Source organism: Sprattus sprattus, assembly GCF_963457725.1.
Source record: "Sprattus sprattus genome assembly, chromosome: 12".
Classification (NCBI taxonomy): Eukaryota; Metazoa; Chordata; class Actinopteri; order Clupeiformes; family Clupeidae; genus Sprattus; species Sprattus sprattus.
The window spans coordinates 112,501-134,421 of NC_137910.1; the positions used below are offsets into that span (position 1 = coordinate 112,501).

Consider the following 21,921-nt stretch of genomic DNA (forward strand, 5'->3'; position numbering starts at 1 on the left):
AGACATTTGACTGCACTGTGTTACACGTGTATACATTAGAAATGCACAAGAACAGTATTTATTTATTGATATAAGGTGCAATATTATGAAAAACTGCTAGTTCTGTGTTTATTTTACAATTTTTTTTTAGTTTTGAAGATGATGTCCTGGTTTTAGTTTAAGTGACTGGTTTTAAGTAGATTCAGAATAAGCTGCGTGTGTGTGTGTGTGTGTGTGTGTGTGTGTGTGTGTGTGTGTGTGTGTGTGTTCATGTGGTAGAGAGGGTGGTCGACCTCGCTGAAGTAGCGGAGGAAAAGCACGCCACCTCTTTGTGGGATTAGACATGTTTTTCTAAAAAAAGGATTTGCAAATGTCTGGGCATACCACACATCAGTCCCATTGACCTTCCTAACGCACTCAGCTATTTAAGGTGGGTTTTTTTTTTTTTTTTTTACCATAGTGAGATTACTTGATTTCCTGTTTGAGACTTGCAGAAAACACAGTAAAGGGTTTAGTTTAGTATCCTACGAGCGCATAGCATAGTGCCAAAACCACAGTTTTGGAGGTTTTGTTTGTTTTAATCTCTTTATTGCTATTATTTAAATGAAAACCAAATGTGTTTGTAATAAAGTACTGTATGGCAAATTATGTGTGTGTGCTTTGTGTTTGTACATTATTTTAATAGAGGATAGTTATGACTTCCATAAATATGTTCGTACAGTTTAATAAAAGTAAGATGTACTGTGTAAAATTATTAGAATTAAGGGTTTACATTCTTTATGTTAGGTTGGGGAGAATACCAGGAGTTTCCACTTAAACAGCAGTTAAATAAAGGCAACATGCATGGCTGTCTCTGAGTTATTAAACAGTAGTTAAATAAAGGCAACATGCATGGCTGTATCTGACTTGACTTTATCCTTGAATTGCTAATGAACTGATTTAATGACCATCGAAAGACTTCATTGATTTTTTTAGCGGTGGGCCAACCGGTCAGCAGCAACAGCACCGCCACTGTCAGTGTTCGCCTCCCTCGTTGATTTTTGTCCAGCATAATCTGTTTACAAGGGAAAACAGGCAGAAGACTACAGACCTGGCACGGAAAAATATCCCTTTTACGATGTATGTTCTCGCTGATTAATCGCATAAAGATGTTTTCCTCGCCTTCGTGCCTATTTTTCCATCTCTTATCTCACATGAACGCGCCTTGGGTCTCAAACTGGGAGTAGGCGATTGTCAATACAGAGCCGTGCGTGAGCGTCGGCAGTGACTTCACTGTACCCTCGACTCGTCTTGTAACATACGTTGCCGTGTGCTACTGCCAAGAAGGTGGATTGATGCGGAAATATATGAAGAATTCTGAAATGCAGAGCGATGAACAATAATGCAATTGGTGAGTTATAACACTAGCGACATATTAAAGACAGTGTTGTAACACATCGTCTTGTGTGTTTATTTTTTTGTTCATGTGCAGAAAAGGGCAATCTGATGCCGTTGACTTATTTTCTTGCTACGGTTTCGTGCTCCTATGGTTTTATCTTACAGCTATGTTGGATTGTAATGTTGGCTTATTCCTTTAACATTGACATCATATGGGCTATGTCTGATATATAATTAGTTTGCTCTATGCTGAACCATATCGAGAGAGACTAATATGAAAGCATTGAGCTGTGGTCGAGTAGGTGACGTGCCTTTATGATCTCGACGGTCTCGTCTCAAGAAAATAGAAGCAAAGAATTATCAGGTGTTGGAGAAATCATATTTTGGCTAAGGGAGAGTTCATAGAGACATCCTTGTCTTGGTTTTTCTAAACACAACGTCGATTGAAAGGTTAAGAGACAACGGTATTATATCACATTGTTTCAAGATATTGCATCTTATTCTGAAGGATGGGATTTAATGTTCATCTTCTGGTATTTCTTTTCTCTTCTCTTCTCCAGGTTTGTAATGGCAGTCTCCTGAATCAGCAGAGACTTCCTTGTATGGCATGAGTTGTTTACCGTCCCCGCTATTCTAGACGATGGCAGTAACGATGAGGCCTTGATCCTCGCTGAGTCCCCATGTGTACGATGAACAGCACAGCGTGGCCTCTAGATCTGGCGGAGGTTTCCAGACGGCAGACATTCAACAGCAGCCTGCCAGGATCGACTTCCTCCTCCAGCCACTGGGCTCTGATTCACACAGCCACCCTGACCTCCTGCTCCCTCCTCCTCATCCTCATCTTCTCGCTGGGCTCCTATGGCAACCTCGTGGTGTTCCTCTCCTTCTTTGACCCTGCCTTCCGCAAGTTCCGCACCAACTTTGACTTCATGATCCTCAACCTGTCCTTCTGTGACCTGTTCATCTGCTGTGTTACCGCGCCCATGTTCGCGCTGGTGCTCTTCCTCGACGCTGGAGGAGGTGGAGGAGGCGGAGGAGGAGGAGGAGGAGGAGGAGGAGGTGGTGGAGGAGGAGGAGGCGGAGGCGTCTCCAAGGGCTTCTGTTTTGCCTTCCACCTGACCAGCTCGGGGTTCATCATCATGTCGCTGGAGACGGTGGCGGTGATCGCTCTGCATCGGCTCCGCATGGTCCTGGGTCAGCAGCCCAACCGCACGGCCTCGCTGCCCTGCACCGCAGCGCTCACCTCCCTGCTGTGGACCTCCAGCTTCAGCCTGGCCGTGCTGCTCACGCTCCGGGCCTACCCCCGCAGCGCCGGGCCCTGCCTGCCCCACTTTGGACTGACGGGGAACCGGGCCCAGGCGGTGCTGTACGTGTACCTGGCAGACTTTGCCTTCTGCGTGGCGGTGGTGGCCGTGTCCTACCTGATGATCGCCCAGACGCTGAGGAAGAACGCCCAGGTGAGGAAGAAGAAGTGTCCCGTCCTTACGGTGGATGCCACCCGCCCTCTGCCCCCCCCGCCACCCTTCCTCGCCTCGGGCTTCGAGGCCATGCAGTGTGCCGTCCCAGTGCCCGCTCTCTACCGCAACCAGACCTACAACAAGCTGCAGCACGTCCAGACTCACCCCTTCATCAAGAGCGGCGAGCCTCACCCTCACCCCCTGGTGCCCGGCGCTGCCCAGGGTGCCACCAGCTGCCAGCTGGTCTCCAGCGTCAACCTTGCCACCGCCAAGGACTCCAAGGCCGTGGTGACGTGCGTGGTGATCGTGATCTCCGTGCTCGTCTGCTGCCTTCCCATGGGCGTGTCGCTGGCCCAGGACGTCCTGTCCCCCAAGAGTAGCTTCCTGCACTACCAGCTGGAGCTGTGCAGCTTCGCTCTCATCTTCCTCAAGTCTTGCATCAACCCGTTCGTCTACTCCAGGAACAGTGCCGGGCTGCGCCGCCGCGTGCTCTGCTGCCTCCAGTGGCTGCCGCTGGGACTGCTCTGCTGCTGCAAGCACAAGACCCGTCTGCACGCCATGGGCAAGGGCAGCCTGCAGGCCAACCGCAACAAGTCCTCGCACCACGAGACCAACTCCGCCTACGTGCTCTCGCCCAAGCCCCAGCAGCGCCGCCTAGTGGACCAGGCGTGCGGACCCAGCCAGTCCTGTGTCACGGCCCCCAGCCCCCCCAGGAACACGGGCGGACGCAAGCCCCGGCCGCCGAGCACGTCCACCCCCATCAACACGCGCATCGAGCCCTACTACAGCATCTACAACAGCAGCCCCACGGCCGCGCACGCCTCCCCCACCGACAGCCTGCAGCCAGTCCACTCCCAGACCACGGGCTTCGCCAAGTCCTACATGGCCATGCACTACCACACCCACCACCAGGAGGCGCTGCAGGACTTTGAGAGCACAGCAGCCCAGCAGATTCCTGTGCCGTCTGTCTGAGCCCCACTCCGTCTCTCTGAGCCCCACTCCGTCTCTCTGAGCCCCACTCCGTCTCTCTGAGCCCCACTCCGTCTCTCTGAGCCCCACTCCCTCTGTCTGAGCCCCACTCCGTCTCTCTGAGCCCCACTCCCTCTGTCTGAGCCCCACTCCGTCTCTCTGAGCCCCACTCCCTCTGTCTGAGCCCCACTCCGTCTCTCTGAGCCCCACTCCGTCTCTCTGAGCCCCACTCCGTCTCTCTGAGCCCCACTCCGTCTCTCTGAGCCCCACTCCCTCTGTCTGAGCGCCACTCCGTCTGTCTGAGCCCCACTCCGTCTCTCTGAGCGCCACTCCGTCTGTCTGAGCCCCACTCCGTCTCTCTGAGCCCCACTCCGTCTGTCTGAGCCACTCTGCCGTCTCTCTGAGCCCCACTCCCTCTGTCTGAGCGCCACTCCGTCTGTCTGAGCCCCACTCCGTCTCTCTGAGCGCCACTCCGTCTGTCTGAGCCCCACTCCGTCTCTCTGAGCCCCACTCCGTCTGTCTCTCTGAGCCCCACTCCGTCTGTCTCTCTGAGCGCCACTCCGTCTCTCTGAGCCCCACTCCGTGGGTAGGACGAGAGGAAAGCTTAATCTGGTTCTCCATCCCAAAGGTCTCTTCCTCTCATGTGTGTCCGCCACAAGTGAGTTTTAAACAGTAAAGACGAGGCGGCGGGGCATGTGCCTATAATGGGCGCACTTAGGGAAGAGTGTTATAGAGTAAAACTCCCTGAGGTTGTGTACGGTTTCCATGGTAATAACAGCACTGGCACTGGTTGTTTTAAGTATGACTTTAAAATGGTTGATTTCTGTAAGACAGTGTCCCTCCCACTACTGAAACCGAGTCAGCTTTGAGTGAGACCCCCAAAAAGTGTTATCGACAGAACTGAGCAAATTATATTTTTACATCAACATGACATATTTAGATTGACCTCTTCTTCATGAAAATTCTGTACTTGTGGACGTCTCACACATTTTATATAACTTATTAAATGTTTTGCAAGTGCACTGTATACCTAGTTGGTGTTTTTTATATCCTACCTGCAACGGAGTTTACCATACATGATGATTAACTCAAAACAGACTATGAATTTCAGTGTACAGTTTTTCTCCATTGCTTTGGCCCAATTTTTGAAACAGAAATTACATTCTCAAAGCTCTAAGTGCATTTGGCAAAATAGCCTATATGGTTCAGCACTACATAGATCACCTTCAAAAGGTCATATATCACTCAAAACAGTTAGCCAAAGCTTCAAAACCAAATAATTTTCGCATATGAATAGTCATTGCCCCAAAAATTAAAGGTTCCTTCTCGATTGCTGTGGCTCATCTCTTGAAAAAAAAAATCACATTCTAAAAGCTTTAAATACATTTGCCAAAATTATCTAGCTGGTTAAGCAAAACACTAAGGCACACCTGCGAAAGGTCATATCTCTCCCAAAACAGGCAACTCATCAGTCAAAACTAATTCCTTTTCTCATACAAGTAGTCAGTGCCCCCAAAATGAAAAGTCCCTTTGGCATTGTTTAAACTATGCAGGTCAAAACGTTTAGATGTTTTGTCAGTATGGTAGTGGACCATAGAAATATCCCTCTTGTGCACATTAAATTCGGCTCAGTCCTTTGACACTGAATGTTTACTGCAGTAGATGTTTTCTTTTCAGAAAACTTTGTGTATCAAACAAAAAAAAGAATAATTCAAGTGTAGCCTTCAGGGTAGCACTCATACCGCACTCATACTGCCATGGAAACTGTTACAGTTATTGCCATACATCGTGGTTACAGTAACAGAAAATGTGTACAGCACAATATACTGTCATACAATAAGCACATCTAATCTTAAATTATGTATAGACTACACTTACAACACTTACAGTAAAGAAGTATAGCAACGCTGGAGTTTCACTAGTTGTCGTCCTCACTCTCCTGCTCATCCTCACGCTCATGTCTGTCTGGCCACAGATTTTCATCCACATCACATCTGATGTTCTCCCTTGCTATGCAATGGGGGAAAATCAACGTGAAGGCTGCAACCATCCCCTACACACTGATCTGCTGTGACATCATCACAAGCAGCATCCATTGCCTGGAGCATGGACCTCTGGTTTTGAGCCCAATGCTCATAGACCCTCCACCTTCATGCAGAAAAAACTCCTCGATAGAATTGAGTATTGGGGAATAAGGTGATAAAAGCACCATCAGAATTCTTGGATGGGCAGTGAACCACGCCCTGATGAGCGGGCCACGGTGGGAGCTTACATTGTCCCACACAATGACAAATATAGGCAAGTAGGCCCTACCAAACCCAAATAAGATCGGAGTGCAGGCGATCCAAGAACACCTGGAGATTCTGCAGAGAACAACGACTTGACTGAAAAGCAACAGTCAGTTTAGACCAGCAAGATAAATTCAAATCGGTTGTGAACAAGTGCCTAGTGGTTTGGAGGTTTGCACGTGTTGTTTTGAGAATGTCGTTTCTGTTTCGTGAAATGATCCAAAGCACTGGAGAAAAACTGTTAAAAAATATATATATATTAATTAAGCAATAAGGTTCAAGAGGCAGTACTGTATCGTCAATAATGTACTTGTTCGAGGGAGTTGTTAGGCCCGAGGCATGGCTCTTTCCAGACACATATAGGATGCTGCCCCCTGGTGGACAGACACATATAGGATGCTGCCCCCTGGTGGACAGACACAGATAGGATGCTGCCCCCTGGTATACAGACACATATAGGATGCTGCCCCCTGGTGGACAGACACATATAGGATGCTGGTGGACAGACACATATAGGATGCTGGTGGACAGACACATATAGGATGCTGCCCCCTGCTGGACAGACACATATAGGATGCTGCCCCCTGCGGGACAGACACATATGGGATGCTGCCCCCTGGTGGACAGACACATATAGGATGCTGGTGGACAGACACATATAGGATGCTGCCCCCTGGTGGACAGACACATATAGGATGCTGCCCCCTGCTGGACAGACACATATAGGATGCTGCCCCCTGGTGGACAGACACATATAGGATGCTGCCCCCTGGTGGACAGACACATATAGGATGCTGCCCCCTGGTATACAGACACATATAGGATGCTGCCCCCTGCTGGACAGACACATATAGGATGCTGCCCCCTGGTGGACAGACACATATAGGATGCTGCCCCCTGCTGGACAGACACATATAGGATGCTGGTGGACAGACACATATAGGATGCTGCCCCCTGGTGGACAGACACATATAGGATGCTGCCCCCTGCTGGACAGACACATATAGGCTGCTGCCCCCTGGTATACAGACACATATAGGATGCTGCCCCCTGCTGGACAGACACATATAGGATGCTGGTGGACAGACACATATAGGATGCTGCCCCCTGCTGGACAGACACATATAGGATGCTGGTGGACAGACACATATAGGATGCTGGTGGACAGACACATATAGGATGCTGCTGGACAGACACATTTAGGATGCTGGTGGACAGACACATATAGGATGCTGCCCCCTGCTGGACAGACACATATAGGATGCTGGTGGACAGACACATATAGGATGCTGGTGGACAGACACATATAGGATGCTGGTGGACAGACACATATAGGATGCTGCTGGACAGACACATATAGGATGCTGGTGGACAGACACATATAGGATGCTGCCCCCTGCTGGACAGACACATATAGGATGCTGGTGGACAGACACATATAGGATGCTGGAGGACAGACACATATAGGATGCTACCCCCTGGTGGACAGACACATATAGGATGCTGCCCCCTGGTGGACAGACACATATAGGATGCTGCCCCCTGGTGGACAGACACATATAGGATGCTGCCCCCTGGTATACAGACACATATAGGATGCTGGTGGACAGACACATATAGGATGCTGCCCCCTGGTGGACAGACACATATAGGATGCTGGTGGACAGACACATATAGGATGCTGCCCCCTGGTGGACAGACACATATAGGATGCTGGTGGACAGACACATATAGGATGCTGCCCCCTGGTGGACAGACACATATAGGATGCTGCCCCCTGCTGGACAATTCTGCAAGACTACTGTTAGGTTAGTTGCTGTATTGTACTGTAACCTAACTTGTCTTATTCGAACAACGTGGGTATTTTTAAAGGATGGAAACGCCTAAATAACTCAAAGCCTTCTTGGAGGGTGAGTCAAAGCGTAGCGGAAGAGAATCAATAACGCCCAAACAGAACACAAGAATGACACAGAAAACATAAGGAACCTTAGATTATTATCGTTTATTTCTTCATATATATTTGCATCACCTTCACCATGGTAAATCATCCCAGTGTAACAACCACCGCCTGTAATTTCAGTGGTTTTTCCATTTTCATTTGAAATCCTACAGCAAGACATCACCTACAAACCAATGTTTTCTTACATAAAAAAAATGTTTTTAAATACATTTAAAACACAACCATGCTGATATCCCTGGATATCATCCCTTACCTCAGATACATCCTTTCATATCAATTTAATGATTTAGACTAATGAAATGCAAATGATGATGCCCAGCTTTTAATCAACAGAAATTTGCTTAATAAATTAAACAATGGCTAAAACAGCAAAAAGGTTAAAGGACACCGAGGCCCTGGGACTGTTCTATTTTATTTACTTCCTGTAAGACCCACCAGAAGCTTCATGTAGGACCCACCACAAGCTTCATGTAGGACCCTCCAGAAGCTGGTTTATATTATCTACTTCCTGTAGGACCCACCAGAAGCTTCCTGTAGGACCCACCCGAAGCTTCCTGTAGGACCCACCAGAAGCTGTTTTGCATTATCTACTTCCTGTAGGACCCACCAGAAGCTTCTTCTCTGCCTCAGTGTAGCACAGGCATAGAGTGTTCACTCTGATGAAAATGTGACTGAAGATAGTGAGAGTATTCCCCAGCTAGTCATAGCAGTACCACTGCTGGTGCATAAAGCATCAAATCAACTGGATGAAGAATTCCAACTGGGACCTGTGTACCACACCTGCAGACACACACACACAAACACACACAGACACACTCCTGCAGACACAGACACACAGACACAGACACACACATATACACACACACACACACACACACACAGCAACATAATGACATCGAGCTGCCTGGGGAGGGGTGTGACTGCACAGTGTGGAAACTGCAAAGTGGTGCTGGGCTTCATTTAGGCCGGTTTTGCTGTTCACACCTCCTCCTCGAATTCTTCTCCTCCCCTTTTTTTCTTCTCATCCCTCCATCATGAGGACCTCCGCAGGGCCCAGAGAAAGCCCCAAGTGCTCCATTTTAGTAACACTCCTTCAAATGTATTCTCCTCCATCCTCCATCCTCCTCCTCCATGGCATCACAAGTCTTAAGTCTCTTCTTCCTCCTCTGCGTTTGTTAGCTTGGGAGAGACAGGAGGCCGTTCTCGTCAGCTGTGTCGAGGATCTTACAGATAACAGGAGACTCCACCTGGGCAGGGATGAGAAACATTGAAAACATGTCAGATCATTTTACACAGGTCACCAATGCCGCTATAGAAAGCATTTAGTATGTTGTGAGCAAACATCAGGCATCAATCAGTAGTCAGATCAGCTTTCATTACAATAGTGATAGTGACACACACACACACACAGACACACACACAGACACACACACACACACACACACACACACACACACACACACACACACACACACCCCGAGGATGTACTGGCAGGTGTCACACACACACTCACACACTCACCCCGAGGATGTACTGGCAGGTGTGGGGCTCCAGCATGTACACAGTGACTGCATGGGGAGATTCTGACTCCTTGCACCTGGAAATGAGCCATACACAAGGTCAGTCAAAGCACATAGAGAGATCTCTCACACTCACACACACACACACACACACACACAATGGGTTAACACACACACTGGTCAGTCAAAGCACACACAGAGATCTCGATCTCACACTCACACACACTCACACACACACTCACACACACTCACAGTCTCACACTCACACACGTGATGTAATGAACTCACTTTAGCTTTACAATGACCTGCCTTGGCTTCCCAGTCAGGTCACACACATCCCCGTGCCCATAGAAGTGAGAAACGGCTCTGAAACAGAAGACAGGAAAAAAATATGTATATACGTATATGTTTTTGTACTTTTATTTTTGTTAGCACTCAATTCCAATTCTTTTTAACATCTCATAGATGCAAGGGGGGTCGTCTGAGTGAATAGAGAATAGAGATCAGGGAGGTCTGAGTGAATAGAGAATAGAGATCAGGGTGGTCTGAGTGAATAGAGAATAGAGATCAGGGAGGTCTGAGTGAATAGAGAATAGAGATCAGGGAGGTCTGAGTGAATAGAGAATAGAGATCAGGGAGGTCTGAGTGAATAGAGAATAGAGATCAGGGAGGTCTGAGTGAATAGAGAATAGAGATCAGGGAGGTCTGAGTGAATAGAGTATAGAGGTTAGGGAGGTCTGAGTGAATAGAGAATAGAGATCAGGGAGGTCTGAGTGAATAGAGTATAGAGGTTAGGGACGTCTGAATGAATGCAGAACAGGGCAAGAAGAGTGCAGCTACAGGGGGAGCAAGGAGAGGCGGAAGTGCATACTTGACTTTCTGCAGGCCTTCCTCCTTCAGCTGATAGGAGCGTGCAGCGTTCTTCTTGGCCCAGTCCAGATGCTCCTCAGGATTCCAGTTCCCCACCACCACGATGCTCTTGCCTTGCTCCTTGTCCTGCAAGAGGTCAGAGGGCAGAGGTCAACCCTAACCCTAACCCACCACCACGATGCTCTTGCCCTGCTCCTTGTCCTGCAAGAGGTCAAAGGTCAACACTAACCCTAACCCACCACCACGATGCTCTTGCCCTGCTCCTTGTCCTGCAAGAGGTCAAAGGTCAACACTAACCCTAACCCACCACCACGATGCTCTTGCCCTGCTCCTTGTCCTGCAAGAGGTCAAAGGTCAACACTAACCCACCACCACGATGCTCTTGCCCTGCTCCTTGTCCTGCAAGAGGTCAAAGGTCAACACTAACCCTACACTTGGAACAGCCACCCACTACTCCATCTACTGCTCCACCCAGTGGCCAGGGCCATGAAGTGCTATCCTACTTCAAGTCATCTCACTACTGCTGCTCTGTCTGTCTGTCTGTCTGTCTGTCTGTCTGTCTGTCTGTCTGTCTGTCTGTCTGTCTGTCTGTCTGTCTGTCTGTCTGTCTGTCTGTCTGTCTGTCTGTCTGTCTGTCTGTCTGTCTGTCTGTCTGTCTGTCTGTCTGTCTGTCTGTCTGTCTGGGGGTCTGTCCTTCCTGAGATTGCAGTTAGAACATCAGTCCAATGTGTTCAAGTACAGCACAATACATGCTCCATGAAGCATCAGTTCACATACTCTAACACATCACACCCGCACAGATGCTTACCTCATGATACTTATCAACACACACACACACACACACACACACACACACACACACACACACACACACACACACACACACACACACACACACACAGGTGCTTACCTCATGATACTGTTGGACGTGTTTGCCATAGCAGAACTCATACTTCCACCACCCCACGCCCTGGAGCACAAAAAGGTCATTTCGGTTTTTAGTTTCAATTTCAGAGAGCGACTGACTCAATAACACCGTCAGGCTGATGCGTCAACTAGACTTACCCCGTGCAGACAGTAGGAGCCGCTGAGGAACTCCTTGATCAGCTGCTCGTCCGTCAGGCGGGAGATGTGAGTGGTTCCCACGGCGACCTGAGTCTGCCCCCCAACAGTCATGGGCTTATGGGTAGACGTGTAGGCCTCCTCTCTGATGGGTGCCACCGCCGCTGCCACCGTCTCCTCAGATAAAACACATTTGGATTTCAACACATGCAGACTGACTGAATGACAAACTCTGCTCATCAAAAGCTAATCTGCATCTCTGTGGAGTGATGAAGTTCCACTTCAAACCATGTCAGCTAGTTGAGTATGGATTTAGCCTGCTGGTTGGTATCTTCAGTGCAGTAAGTTATAGAGCTAGTTGAGTATGGATTTAGCCTGCTGGTTGGTCACTTCAGCACAGTGCAGTAAGTTATAGAGCTAGTTGAGTATGGATTTAGCCTGCTGGTTGGTAACTTCAGCACAGTGCAGTAAGTTATAGAGCTAGTTGAGTATGGATTTAGCCTGCTGGTTGGTATCTTCAGCACAGTGCAGTAAGTTATAGAGTTGAAATATTACAAGAGGGAACGCTCCAAATTCTGACTCAACATTCAAAGTGTTCATTCAAGCCTGCACTCTCACCTCCTTCTGTGCTCTCTCTCTCACCTCCTTCTCTGTGGACGAGCCAAAGGGAGGCTTGAGCTGCTCCTCCTGCTCCCGGTCCAGCTGAGAGAGGCGCTGAGGCCTGAGAGGAGAGCCGGCTAGAGCCTGACAGAAGATGGCGTTCACCGGCGACGTCTTGAACCTGGAGCACAGGGCCATGTTCATGCAGGTTAAGATAGGCACACACACACGCACGCACGCACGCACGCACGCACGCACGCACGCACGCACGCACGCACGCACGCACGCACGCACGCACGCACGCACGCACGCACACACACACACACAGGGGAAAATACTGCTTAGTGTGCCTTGAATCAACTTCACATTTTAATAATAATAATACTTTTGACTTAATAATAATTAATAATAATATTTTTGACTTAATAACAAAAACCATGGATCTTTCCAATAATACGTCACACAACCCTCCAATTTGTAACGTCAGTCATGATGGATTCACCCACTGCTAAATGTTCCTTGCATTCCTCGTACTCGCGCGTGTGCGCGCGTGTGTGTGTGTGCGTGTGTACGTGTGTGTGTGTGTACGTGTGTGTGTGTGTGCGTGCGTGTGCATTGGGGGGGGGGGGGGGGGGGGGGTCGTTACCTGTAATTGGGGTGCAGGCAGAGTAGAGGGGTGAGCACCACCACCTCGTTCTCGTGCGTGTGTGTGTGTGTGTGTGTGTGTGTGTGTGTGTGTATTGGGGGGGTGGGGGGGTGGGGGGTCGTTACCTGTAATTGGGGTGCAGGCAGAGTAGAGGGGTGAGCACCACCACCTCATACTCACAGGTGGTAACCTCGGCGATGGAGAGGATCTCGTGCTTGGCCTCGGGGTGGCACACGTAGAGGACGGTGGTGGAGCGCGGCTGGTTCTGTTTCAGCAGGCAGGCCGTCCCGTCGCCCATCTTCACGGGGTAGTACGGGGTCAGCTGGCCCTCGATGTTCTTAGTGGGGATCTGATACAAGGAAATAACAATAACAATTATACAATTATTATTATACAATTGCAATTATTATAATTATACAATTATAAATAAGGACAAGGACACAGTGAATGAGGAATTATACTATTAGAAGGACACACTGAGTGAGGAGTTATTCTATTAGAAGGACACACTGAGTGAGGAGTTATTCTATTAGAAGGACACACTGAGTGAGGAGTTATACTATTAGAAGTGGAGAGAAAGTTAACCGAGGGTTAGGGTTATTTGACCTCTTAGGGTTATTTGCTCCTTACTGACCTCTTTATCTTTAGCAGATGACTCGCCACCAGTTTCAGATTCAGTCTCTGGAAAAAAAAGATTCACATAAAAAACGTAATTACGAAAACTCGCTTTTTGTTTGTAGGTGCCCACAAAATGACTGCTAGGTAAAATTACGTAATTTCGGTTGGAGCTGATGGATATCAAACTTGCCAGGATCAGTGCTCTTCCTCAGGATGGAGCCGAGGTAGTACTCCTGAATGTTGGTCTTCTAGACGAAATGGTAAATAAATAACCAGGACACTGTTTGTGAATTGCACCTGTCTTGCTGCCATATTTCTACTTTCACAACTAGCATTCGCACATATGACCATCACTGGATTAAAGAGAGAACCATGTTCATTACTTAATTAAAGAGAGTACATGTTCATTACTTAATTAAAGAGAGTACGATGTTCATTACTTAATTAAAGAGAGTACGATGTTCTTTATATGACCATCACTGGATTAAAGAGAGTACCATGCTCTGCACTGACCATCACTGGATTAAACAGAGTACCATGCTCTGCACTGACCATCACTGGATTAAAGAGAGTACCATGCTCTGCACTGACCATCACTGGATTAAAGAGAGTACCATGCTCTGCACTGAATCACTGGATTAAAGAGAGTACCATGCTCTGCACTGACCATCACTGGATTAAAGAGAGTACCATGCTCTGCACTGACCATCACTGGATTAAAGAGAGTACCATGCTCTGCACTGAATCACTGGATTAAAGAGAGTACCATGCTCTGCACTGAATCACTGGATTAAAGAGAGTACCATGCTCTGCACTGAATCACTGGATTAAAGAGAGTACCATGCTCTGCACTGACCATCACTGGATTAAAGAGAGTACCATGCTCTGCACTGACCATCACTGGATTAAAGAGAGTACCATGCTCTGCACTGACCATCACTGGATTAAAGAGAGTACCATGCTCTGCACTGACCATCACTGGATTAAAGAGAGTACCATGCTCTGCACTGACCATCACTGGATTAAAGAGAGTACCATGCTCTGCACTGACCATCACTGGATTAAAGAGAGTACCATGCTCTGCACTGACCATCACTGGATTAAAGAGAGTACCATGCTCTGCACTGAATCACTGGATTAAAGAGAGTACCATGCTCTGCACTGACCATCACTGGATTAAAGAGAGTACCATGCTCTGCACTGACCATCACTGGATTAAAGAGAGTACCATGCTCTGCACTGAATCACTGGATTAAAGAGAGTACCATGCTCTGCACTGAATCACTGGATTAAAGAGAGTACCATGCTTTGCACTGAATCACTGGATTAAAGAGAGTACCATGCTCTGCACTGACCATCACTGGATTAAAGAGAGTACCATGCTCTGCACTGAATCACTGGATTAAAGAGAGTACCATGCTCTGCACTGACCATTACTGGATTAAAGAGAGTATCATGCTCTGCACTGACCATCACTGGATTAAAGAGAGTACCATGCTCTGCACTGAATCACTGGATTAAAGAGAGTACCATGCTCTGCACTGAATCACTGGATTAAAGAGAGTACCATGCTCTGCACTGACCATCACTGGATTAAAGAGAGTACCATGCTCTGCACTGAATCACTGGATTAAAGAGAGTACCATGCTCTGCACTGAATCACTGGATTAAAGAGAGTACCATGCTCTGCACTGACCATCACTGGATTAAAGAGAGTACCATGCTCTGCACTGACCATCACTGGATTAAAGAGAGTACCATGCTCTGCACTGACCATCACTGGATTAAAGAGAGTACCATGCTCTGCACTGAATCACTGGATTAAAGAGAGTACCATGCTCTGCACTGACCATCACTGGATTAAAGAGAGTACCATGCTCTGCACTGACCATCACTGGATTAAAGAGAGTACCATGCTCTGCACTGACCATCACTGGATTAAAGAGAGTACCATGCTCTGCACTGACCATCACTGGATTAAAGAGAGTACCATGCTCTGCACTGACCATCACTGGATTAAAGAGAGTACCATGCTCTGCACTGACCATCACTGGATTAAAGAGAGTACCATGCTCTGCACTGACCATCACTGGATTAAAGAGAGTACCATGCTCTGCACTGACCATCACTGGATTAAAGAGAGTACCATGCTCTGCACTGACCATCACTGGATTAAAGAGAGTACCATGCTCTGCACTGACCATCACTGGATTAAAGAGAGTACCATGCTCTGCACTGAATCACTGGATTAAAGAGAGTACCATGCTCTGCACTGAATCACTGGATTAAAGAGAGTACCATGCTCTGCACTGACCATCACTGGATTAAAGAGAGTACCATGCTCTGCACTGAATCACTGGATTAAAGAGAGTACCATGCTCTGCACTGACCATCACTGGATTAAAGAGAGTACCATGCTCTGCACTGACCATCACTGGATTAAAGAAAGTACCATGCTCTGCACTCGCCATCACTGGATTAAAGAGAGTGCCATGCTCTGCACTGACCATCACTGGATTAAAGAGAGTACCATGCTCTGCACTGAATCACTGGATTAAAGAGAGTACCATGCTTTGCACTGAATCACTGGATTAAAGAGAGTACCATGCTCTGCACTGACCATCACTGGATTTAAGAGAGTACCATGCTCTGCACTGACCATCACTGGATTTAAGAGAGTACCATGCTCTGCACTGACCATCACTGGATTAAAGAGAGTACCATGCTCTGCACTGACCATCACTGGATTAAAGAGAGTACCATGCTCTGCACTCACCATCACTGGATTAAAGAGAGTACCATGCTCTGCACTGACCATCACTGGATTAAAGAGAGTACCATGCTCTGCACTGAATCACTGGATTAAAGAGAGTACCATGCTCTGCACTGAATCACTGGATTAAAGAGAGTACCATGCTCTGCACTGAATCACTGGATTAAAGAGAGTACCATGCTCTGCACTCACCATCACTGGATTAAAGAGAGTACCATGCTCTGCACTGACCATCACTGGATTAAAGAGAGTACCATGCTCTGCACTGAATCACTGGATTAAAGAGAGTACCATGCTCTGCACTGAATCACTGGATTAAAGAGATTACCATGCTCTGCACTCACCATTACTGGATTAAAGAGAGTACCATGCTCTGCACTGACCATCACTGGATTAAAGAGAGTACCATGCTCTGCACTGACCATCACTGGATTAAAGAGAGTACCATGCTCTGCACTGACCATCACTGGATTAAAGAGAGTACCATGCTCTGCACTCACCATCACTGGATTAAAGAGAGTACCATGCTCTGCACTGACCATCACTGGATTAAAGAGAGTACCATGCTCTGCACTGAATCACTGGATTAAAGAGAGTACCATGCTCTGCACTGAATCACTGGATTAAAGAGAGTACCATGCTCTGCACTCACCATCACTGGATTAAAGAGAGTACCATGCTCTGCACTGACCATCACTGGATTAAAGAGAGTACCATGCTCTGCACTGACCATCACTGGATTAAAGAGAGTACCATGCTCTGCACTGAATCACTGGATTAAAGAGAGTACCATGCTCTGCACTGACCATCACTGGATTAAAGAGAGTACCATGCTCTGCACTGACCATCACTGGATTAAAGAGAGTACCATGCTCTGCACTGACCATCACTGGATTAAAGAGAGTACCATGCTCTGCACTGACCATCACTGGATTAAAGAGAGTACCATGCTCTGCACTGAATCACTGGATTAAAGAGAGTACCATGCTCTGCACTGACCAACACTGGATTAAAGAGAGTACCATGCTCTGCACTCACCTGGCCCGTCTCCTTCTCCTCATGGTACTGTCTCAAGTGTTTCCCGTGGCACACCTCATAAGTCCAGTATGACTCCAGCTGCAGAGCACACACAACGTTCACACACACACACAACGTTCACACACACACACAGCGTTCACACACACACACAGCACTCACACACACACAGCGATCACACACACAGCATTCACACACACACAGCGATCACACACACAGCATTCACACACACAGCATTCACACACACACACAGCATTCACACACACACACAGCATTCACACACACACACAGCATTCACACACACACAGCATTCACACACACAGCATTCACACACACAGCATTCACACACAGCATTCACACACACAGCATTCACACACACAGCGATCACACACACAGCATTCACACACACAGCATTCACACACACACAGCATTCACACACACAGCATTCACACACACACAGCATTCACACACACACAGCGTTCACACACAGCATTCACACACACAGCATTCACACACACAGCATTCACACACACAGCATTCACACACACAGCATTCACACACACAGCATTCACACACACACACACAGCATTCACACACAGCATTCACACACACAGCGATCACTCACAGCGATCACACACAGCATTCACACACAGAGCATTCACACACACAGCATTCACACACACACAGCATTCACACACACACAGCATTCACACACACAGCGTTTACACACACAGCATTCACACACAGCATTCACACACACACAGCATTCACACAGAGCATTCACACGCAGAGAGTGATGACAGGTGTTATGAGTGAACACTGACCCGATAGGAACAACTACTCTGTTTGAATAGTGGCTCCAGGAGTTCGTCTGGAGTGGGGCCGCCATAGTCCTTGTCGTCATTCTAAAAGAGAGAGAATATGACGGGGTTATTCATCAGCTATGACATTTTGTAATTTGTAACAGCAGGATAAACTACACAGCACCATGCTCCAAACCCTGAGTCTTTATGCAGGGAACAAGTGTCAAAGAACGTTGGCAGCTTTGCATATGGTAATCTTTAAGTTTTTTTTACTTAACTTTTAAGTCTTTAAAGTTTGTAACAAACAACGTAATGAAACTAAAGAAGTAACACTTTCACTGACCTCGTCTCCATTGCTTAAAGAAGGAAGTATACATTTGTATTGCTCCTTCTGTGTCGTCGTCATAATAACAAAGTCATCCTCTTTGTATAGAGCACCTGAGGCAGGCTGTGGATCACAAAGCGTAGGGTAATGTAGTAAGTAAGGGTCCAGGCATACAATCCCACACCAGCGCATGTAGCTTTATTTAACTTCAAACAACGTGCGCTGCTAGAGTGAGTACCTCACACTTTACGACAAACAGTCTGTTACCCTCTAAAGCAGCAACTTCACTTGCTGAGACTGGCAATAGTGCTAGCCACTGTGTTTACTCAAAATGCTAACAGCTGCTGCTACCACTCTTATAACATGTCACAATGGATACGACATATTTACGTACCACTTCACTTTTCACTAGTTGGATAGCATTACTGTAAGGAAATGAAGGTACTGTGGGTAAGAGCCTACCTAGTAAGCTGGCTAACAAGCTAACTGACTTCCAAGATTGTACGTTGTCTCTGTCAACTAGCTAGCTAATGAAACCAATGACTGATAATCCAATCATTAAAACAGCCAAGCTATAATGTATCATAGCTGGATCACAAAGCCAACATTACCAGTTTAAAGTCTGCCCCAGGCCAGTTGATTTTGAATGGAATTTCATCGGTAAATGAAGGGTAGCCTCCCCTGTTCGCCGAAACACTGAAACAAACCCCAAACACACCACCGAAAAATACGAAGAACAGGCGGTTTGAGTGCATCGCCCCGTGTTCTATACGGCGCCGCTTTGACGTTACTATCCCGGCATGGAAGCACAGTTTACAGTCAAATACGTTGCATGCACCGCAACAGTTCACAAGACAGTAGTATCTCTGTGAGTCAGTCAGGTAGCTTCGCTGAGCTCTGTCTCACAACAGAAGTAGCAGGAAGTGACTCGATAGGCTGCCACGTCCCTTTCCGGGGAAGTTTCGACGAGCGTGAAAACGACTAGTGAGAGGAACAACAAATAATTATACCGCAAAAGGGTATTCCACATTTCCGTTTTTGTACACATAGAAACAAGTATCTCTCTCTGTGTATACATATATCACATATATGTATAAATTAAACATATGTATATCAATTCCGTCCAAAAATTAGATCGCCATCTAGTGGTTAGAATCACTCAATGTATTAAAAGAAAAAAAAGAAAACAATAAAAGAAAGTGGATAACAACATTAGTCGCCCTATTGGAATGCTATCTATCTATCTATCTATCTATCTATCTATCTATCTATCTATCTATCTATCTATCTATCTATCTCATTACTGAATATAAAATGTGGATAAACATGTATCTACCATCCAAGGTAGAGGGGAAGCTGTAGTCTTATTCTGATTATTAAAGCTAAATGCACAATTCAGTGTGGCCCTGAGTAATAATAATAAAAAGGTTTCTTTAACGCCATCGGCATCTTCAGGGCTACCTGCTGTATCCAATACATGGGGAACTGTCCATGACCTAATGAACCTTCTGTCATTTAGAGACATAGCCTGTAGCTGACATATATTCTTCATATAGGGGCTTATAACTGACTGGTTTAGTCAGCATGTTTGACTGAAGAGTCCATCTGAGAATTACTCTTTGGAGAACATGACATAAATACCACAGCAGGCTGATGATGATGAGATAATTCATAAGATCACTTTGCATTGTGTATCATTTTACACAGTATAGTAAGCTGTGTGTAGTGACATTTGTGTTGATGATAAATGTTTATATTGTTAATATTGTTCAGTAGATATGAATCCATGCATAGATGCATGCAGTAGAATGTGGGGAGTGGATCAGTAACAGGGGAAATGATGTGTCCAAAATGGCCCCTTTTGGCTGAAAATAGTTTATGAGCGAATACACAGAGAATGAGCCGAAACATCTTTCAACCACGAGGCCAAGAAGTTTTCTCACTATTTCAAAGCTTTTATGTTTATATTAAATCGGAGTGAAAATGTGTCTGTAGATACTACTGAAAGTAAAAAAATCCATGATGTTTTATTAATATGGTCAATCAATAATATGAGCTATTAATATGGTAATCAATAATATGAGATATTAATGGGCTGTTAAGGCCCAGCTCACGTGACTGCAACATGTAAAGAGGAGATCAACAACAACGTTCATTTACGTAAACAAATTAATAATTGTAATAAACTGGCACAACCAAAACAAAGGCAAAATAGTGTCTAGGGGAATATTACTTCATGTTTTTGGGAGGGGATGTGTGTTTAGCTGCGTGGTATAAATGTTGTAGAGTGTGTCTATGTGTGTGTGAATCAAAAGGATATGAGGGAGAGATCAACCTGTGTTGAATCAATCTGACCCCCGGTTGAAAACCCCTGGACTAGAGGAAGAAAGGGGAGATGGTTACAGAATGAGGTGTTGGCTTGACAAGAGGGAGGAGGATGGACACACTGAACAGGAAGAGGACACAAGCACCCCTCAACTCATAAATGTACATGGAGCAGTGGGGAATGATATAATGAATCCCTCCTCTCTTTCCCTCCTATCTTTCTCATAGCTGTCCCTTCTCCAGTCTCCTCCGTCCCCCTGATGACCCACAGGCCACTGCTAACCCTAACCCTAATCCTGATGACACTTAAGTCAGGAAACTCCAACCTCCTTGCGGTTCTCCTGACAAATTTGACAAGAGATCGTGCCTTCTCCTCGCTGGGGCCACGTCTATGAAATAAGCTCCGGAGAAAATTAGGGCCTTAGATTCACACGCTGCTTCACATCTCAAAACTCACCTGTTCATCTCTGCCTTCACCTAAACTCACCTGTTCATCTCTGCCTTCACCTAAACTCACCTGTTCATCTCTGCCTTCACCTAAACTCACCTGTTCATCTCTGCCTTCACCTAAACTCACCTGTTCATCTCTGCCTTCACCTAAACTCACCTGTTCATCTCTGCCTTCACCTAAACTCACCTGTTCATCTCTGCCTTCACCTAAACTCACCTGTTCATCTCTGCCTTCACCTAAGGTCTTGGTTTTAGATCGTGTTGCTTAAATTGTTCTGTCTTTAATTGCTCTGTTTTTAATACATATTCTTCGATTTCATTATAATCGTATTAATTATTTAAATTTAAATGTATTACTTATTGCAATTTTATCCTATTTTCTGCCTGACTTTATCACTTCTATTACTTTATTTTGTTATTGTGATTTTTTTAACCACAATGCCAAAATGAGAATTTTACCTTTTTTGGCAACGCAGTTGTGAGGGAAATAAGTCATATATAATAGGTAGGCCAATGCCATGCAACAAGAAAATGAGAAACAGTATGATTTGCCTGTGTGTTATTCATTAGGGTTTCTCAAACCTACTTCTGGACTCCTGGATGTAAGGAGGTTCACATATGATCTTTTCATGAGCCGCCTACTCACAAGGTTGATACTCATTGAAATCACTGCTCCACACATGCAAAGCCCCCAATCGTTTTAATCTTTCCGTTTTTTTTTTAACGGTAATGTATAATATTGGTAACATATAATATTGGTAACATATAACGTTGACATCATAGATAGTAGTGTAGGTAGTGCTACATATGTGTAAGCACAAAAACACATCAAAGCAAACTGCAGGAATTGTCTGTTCCTCCTGA

General features: G+C 46.3%; 2 protein-coding genes across 5 annotated transcripts; one reads left to right on the forward strand and one right to left on the reverse strand.

Moving 5' to 3' along the window:
- Positions 1-2,036: 2,036 nt before the first annotated feature.
- gpr75 (G protein-coupled receptor 75) lies at positions 2,037-3,785 on the forward strand (the record flags this gene model as incomplete). Its single annotated transcript, XM_080849286.1, has 1 exon — positions 2,037-3,785. One exon carries the CDS (start codon positions 2,037-2,039, stop codon positions 3,783-3,785), a length of 1,749 nt encoding a protein of 582 aa, XP_080705412.1.
- Positions 3,786-8,052: 4,267 nt separating this feature from the next.
- erlec1 (endoplasmic reticulum lectin 1) lies at positions 8,053-19,178 on the reverse strand. Of its 4 annotated transcripts, none has more exons than XM_080849076.1 (14): positions 18,894-19,178; positions 18,301-18,405; positions 17,979-18,059; positions 17,158-17,235; positions 13,537-13,591; positions 13,363-13,409; positions 12,854-13,077; positions 12,101-12,263; positions 11,486-11,656; positions 11,331-11,390; positions 10,422-10,546; positions 9,839-9,916; positions 9,552-9,627; positions 8,053-9,277 (listed from the first exon to the last, which is right to left on the reverse strand). In XM_080849076.1, exons 1-14 carry the CDS (start codon positions 19,035-19,037, stop codon positions 9,206-9,208), a joined length of 1,479 nt encoding a protein of 492 aa, XP_080705202.1. In that variant the 5' UTR covers positions 19,038-19,178; the 3' UTR covers positions 8,053-9,205. The 4 variants fall into 4 exon arrangements, with proteins under 4 accessions (XP_080705202.1, XP_080705204.1, XP_080705203.1 ...); XM_080849078.1 differs by having other exon boundaries at positions 12,125-12,263; positions 13,537-13,594; XM_080849077.1 differs by having other exon boundaries at positions 11,486-11,659; positions 12,125-12,263; positions 13,537-13,594.
- Between the last annotated feature and the right edge of the window lie 2,743 nt (positions 19,179-21,921).

Coding starts and splice junctions, on each gene's coding strand:
- erlec1 (XM_080849075.1), bottom strand. CDS start 19,037: ATGCACTCAAACCGCCTGTTCTTCGTATTTTTCGGTGGTGTGTTTGGG. Junction 10,547..11,330: donor ACGTCCAACAGTATCATGAG/GTAAGCACCTGT, acceptor GACCTCTTGCAG/GACAAGGAGCAAGGCAAGAG. Junction 9,917..10,421: donor GAAGGCCTGCAGAAAGTCAA/GTATGCACTTCC, acceptor CTTCTGTTTCAG/AGCCGTTTCTCACTTCTATG.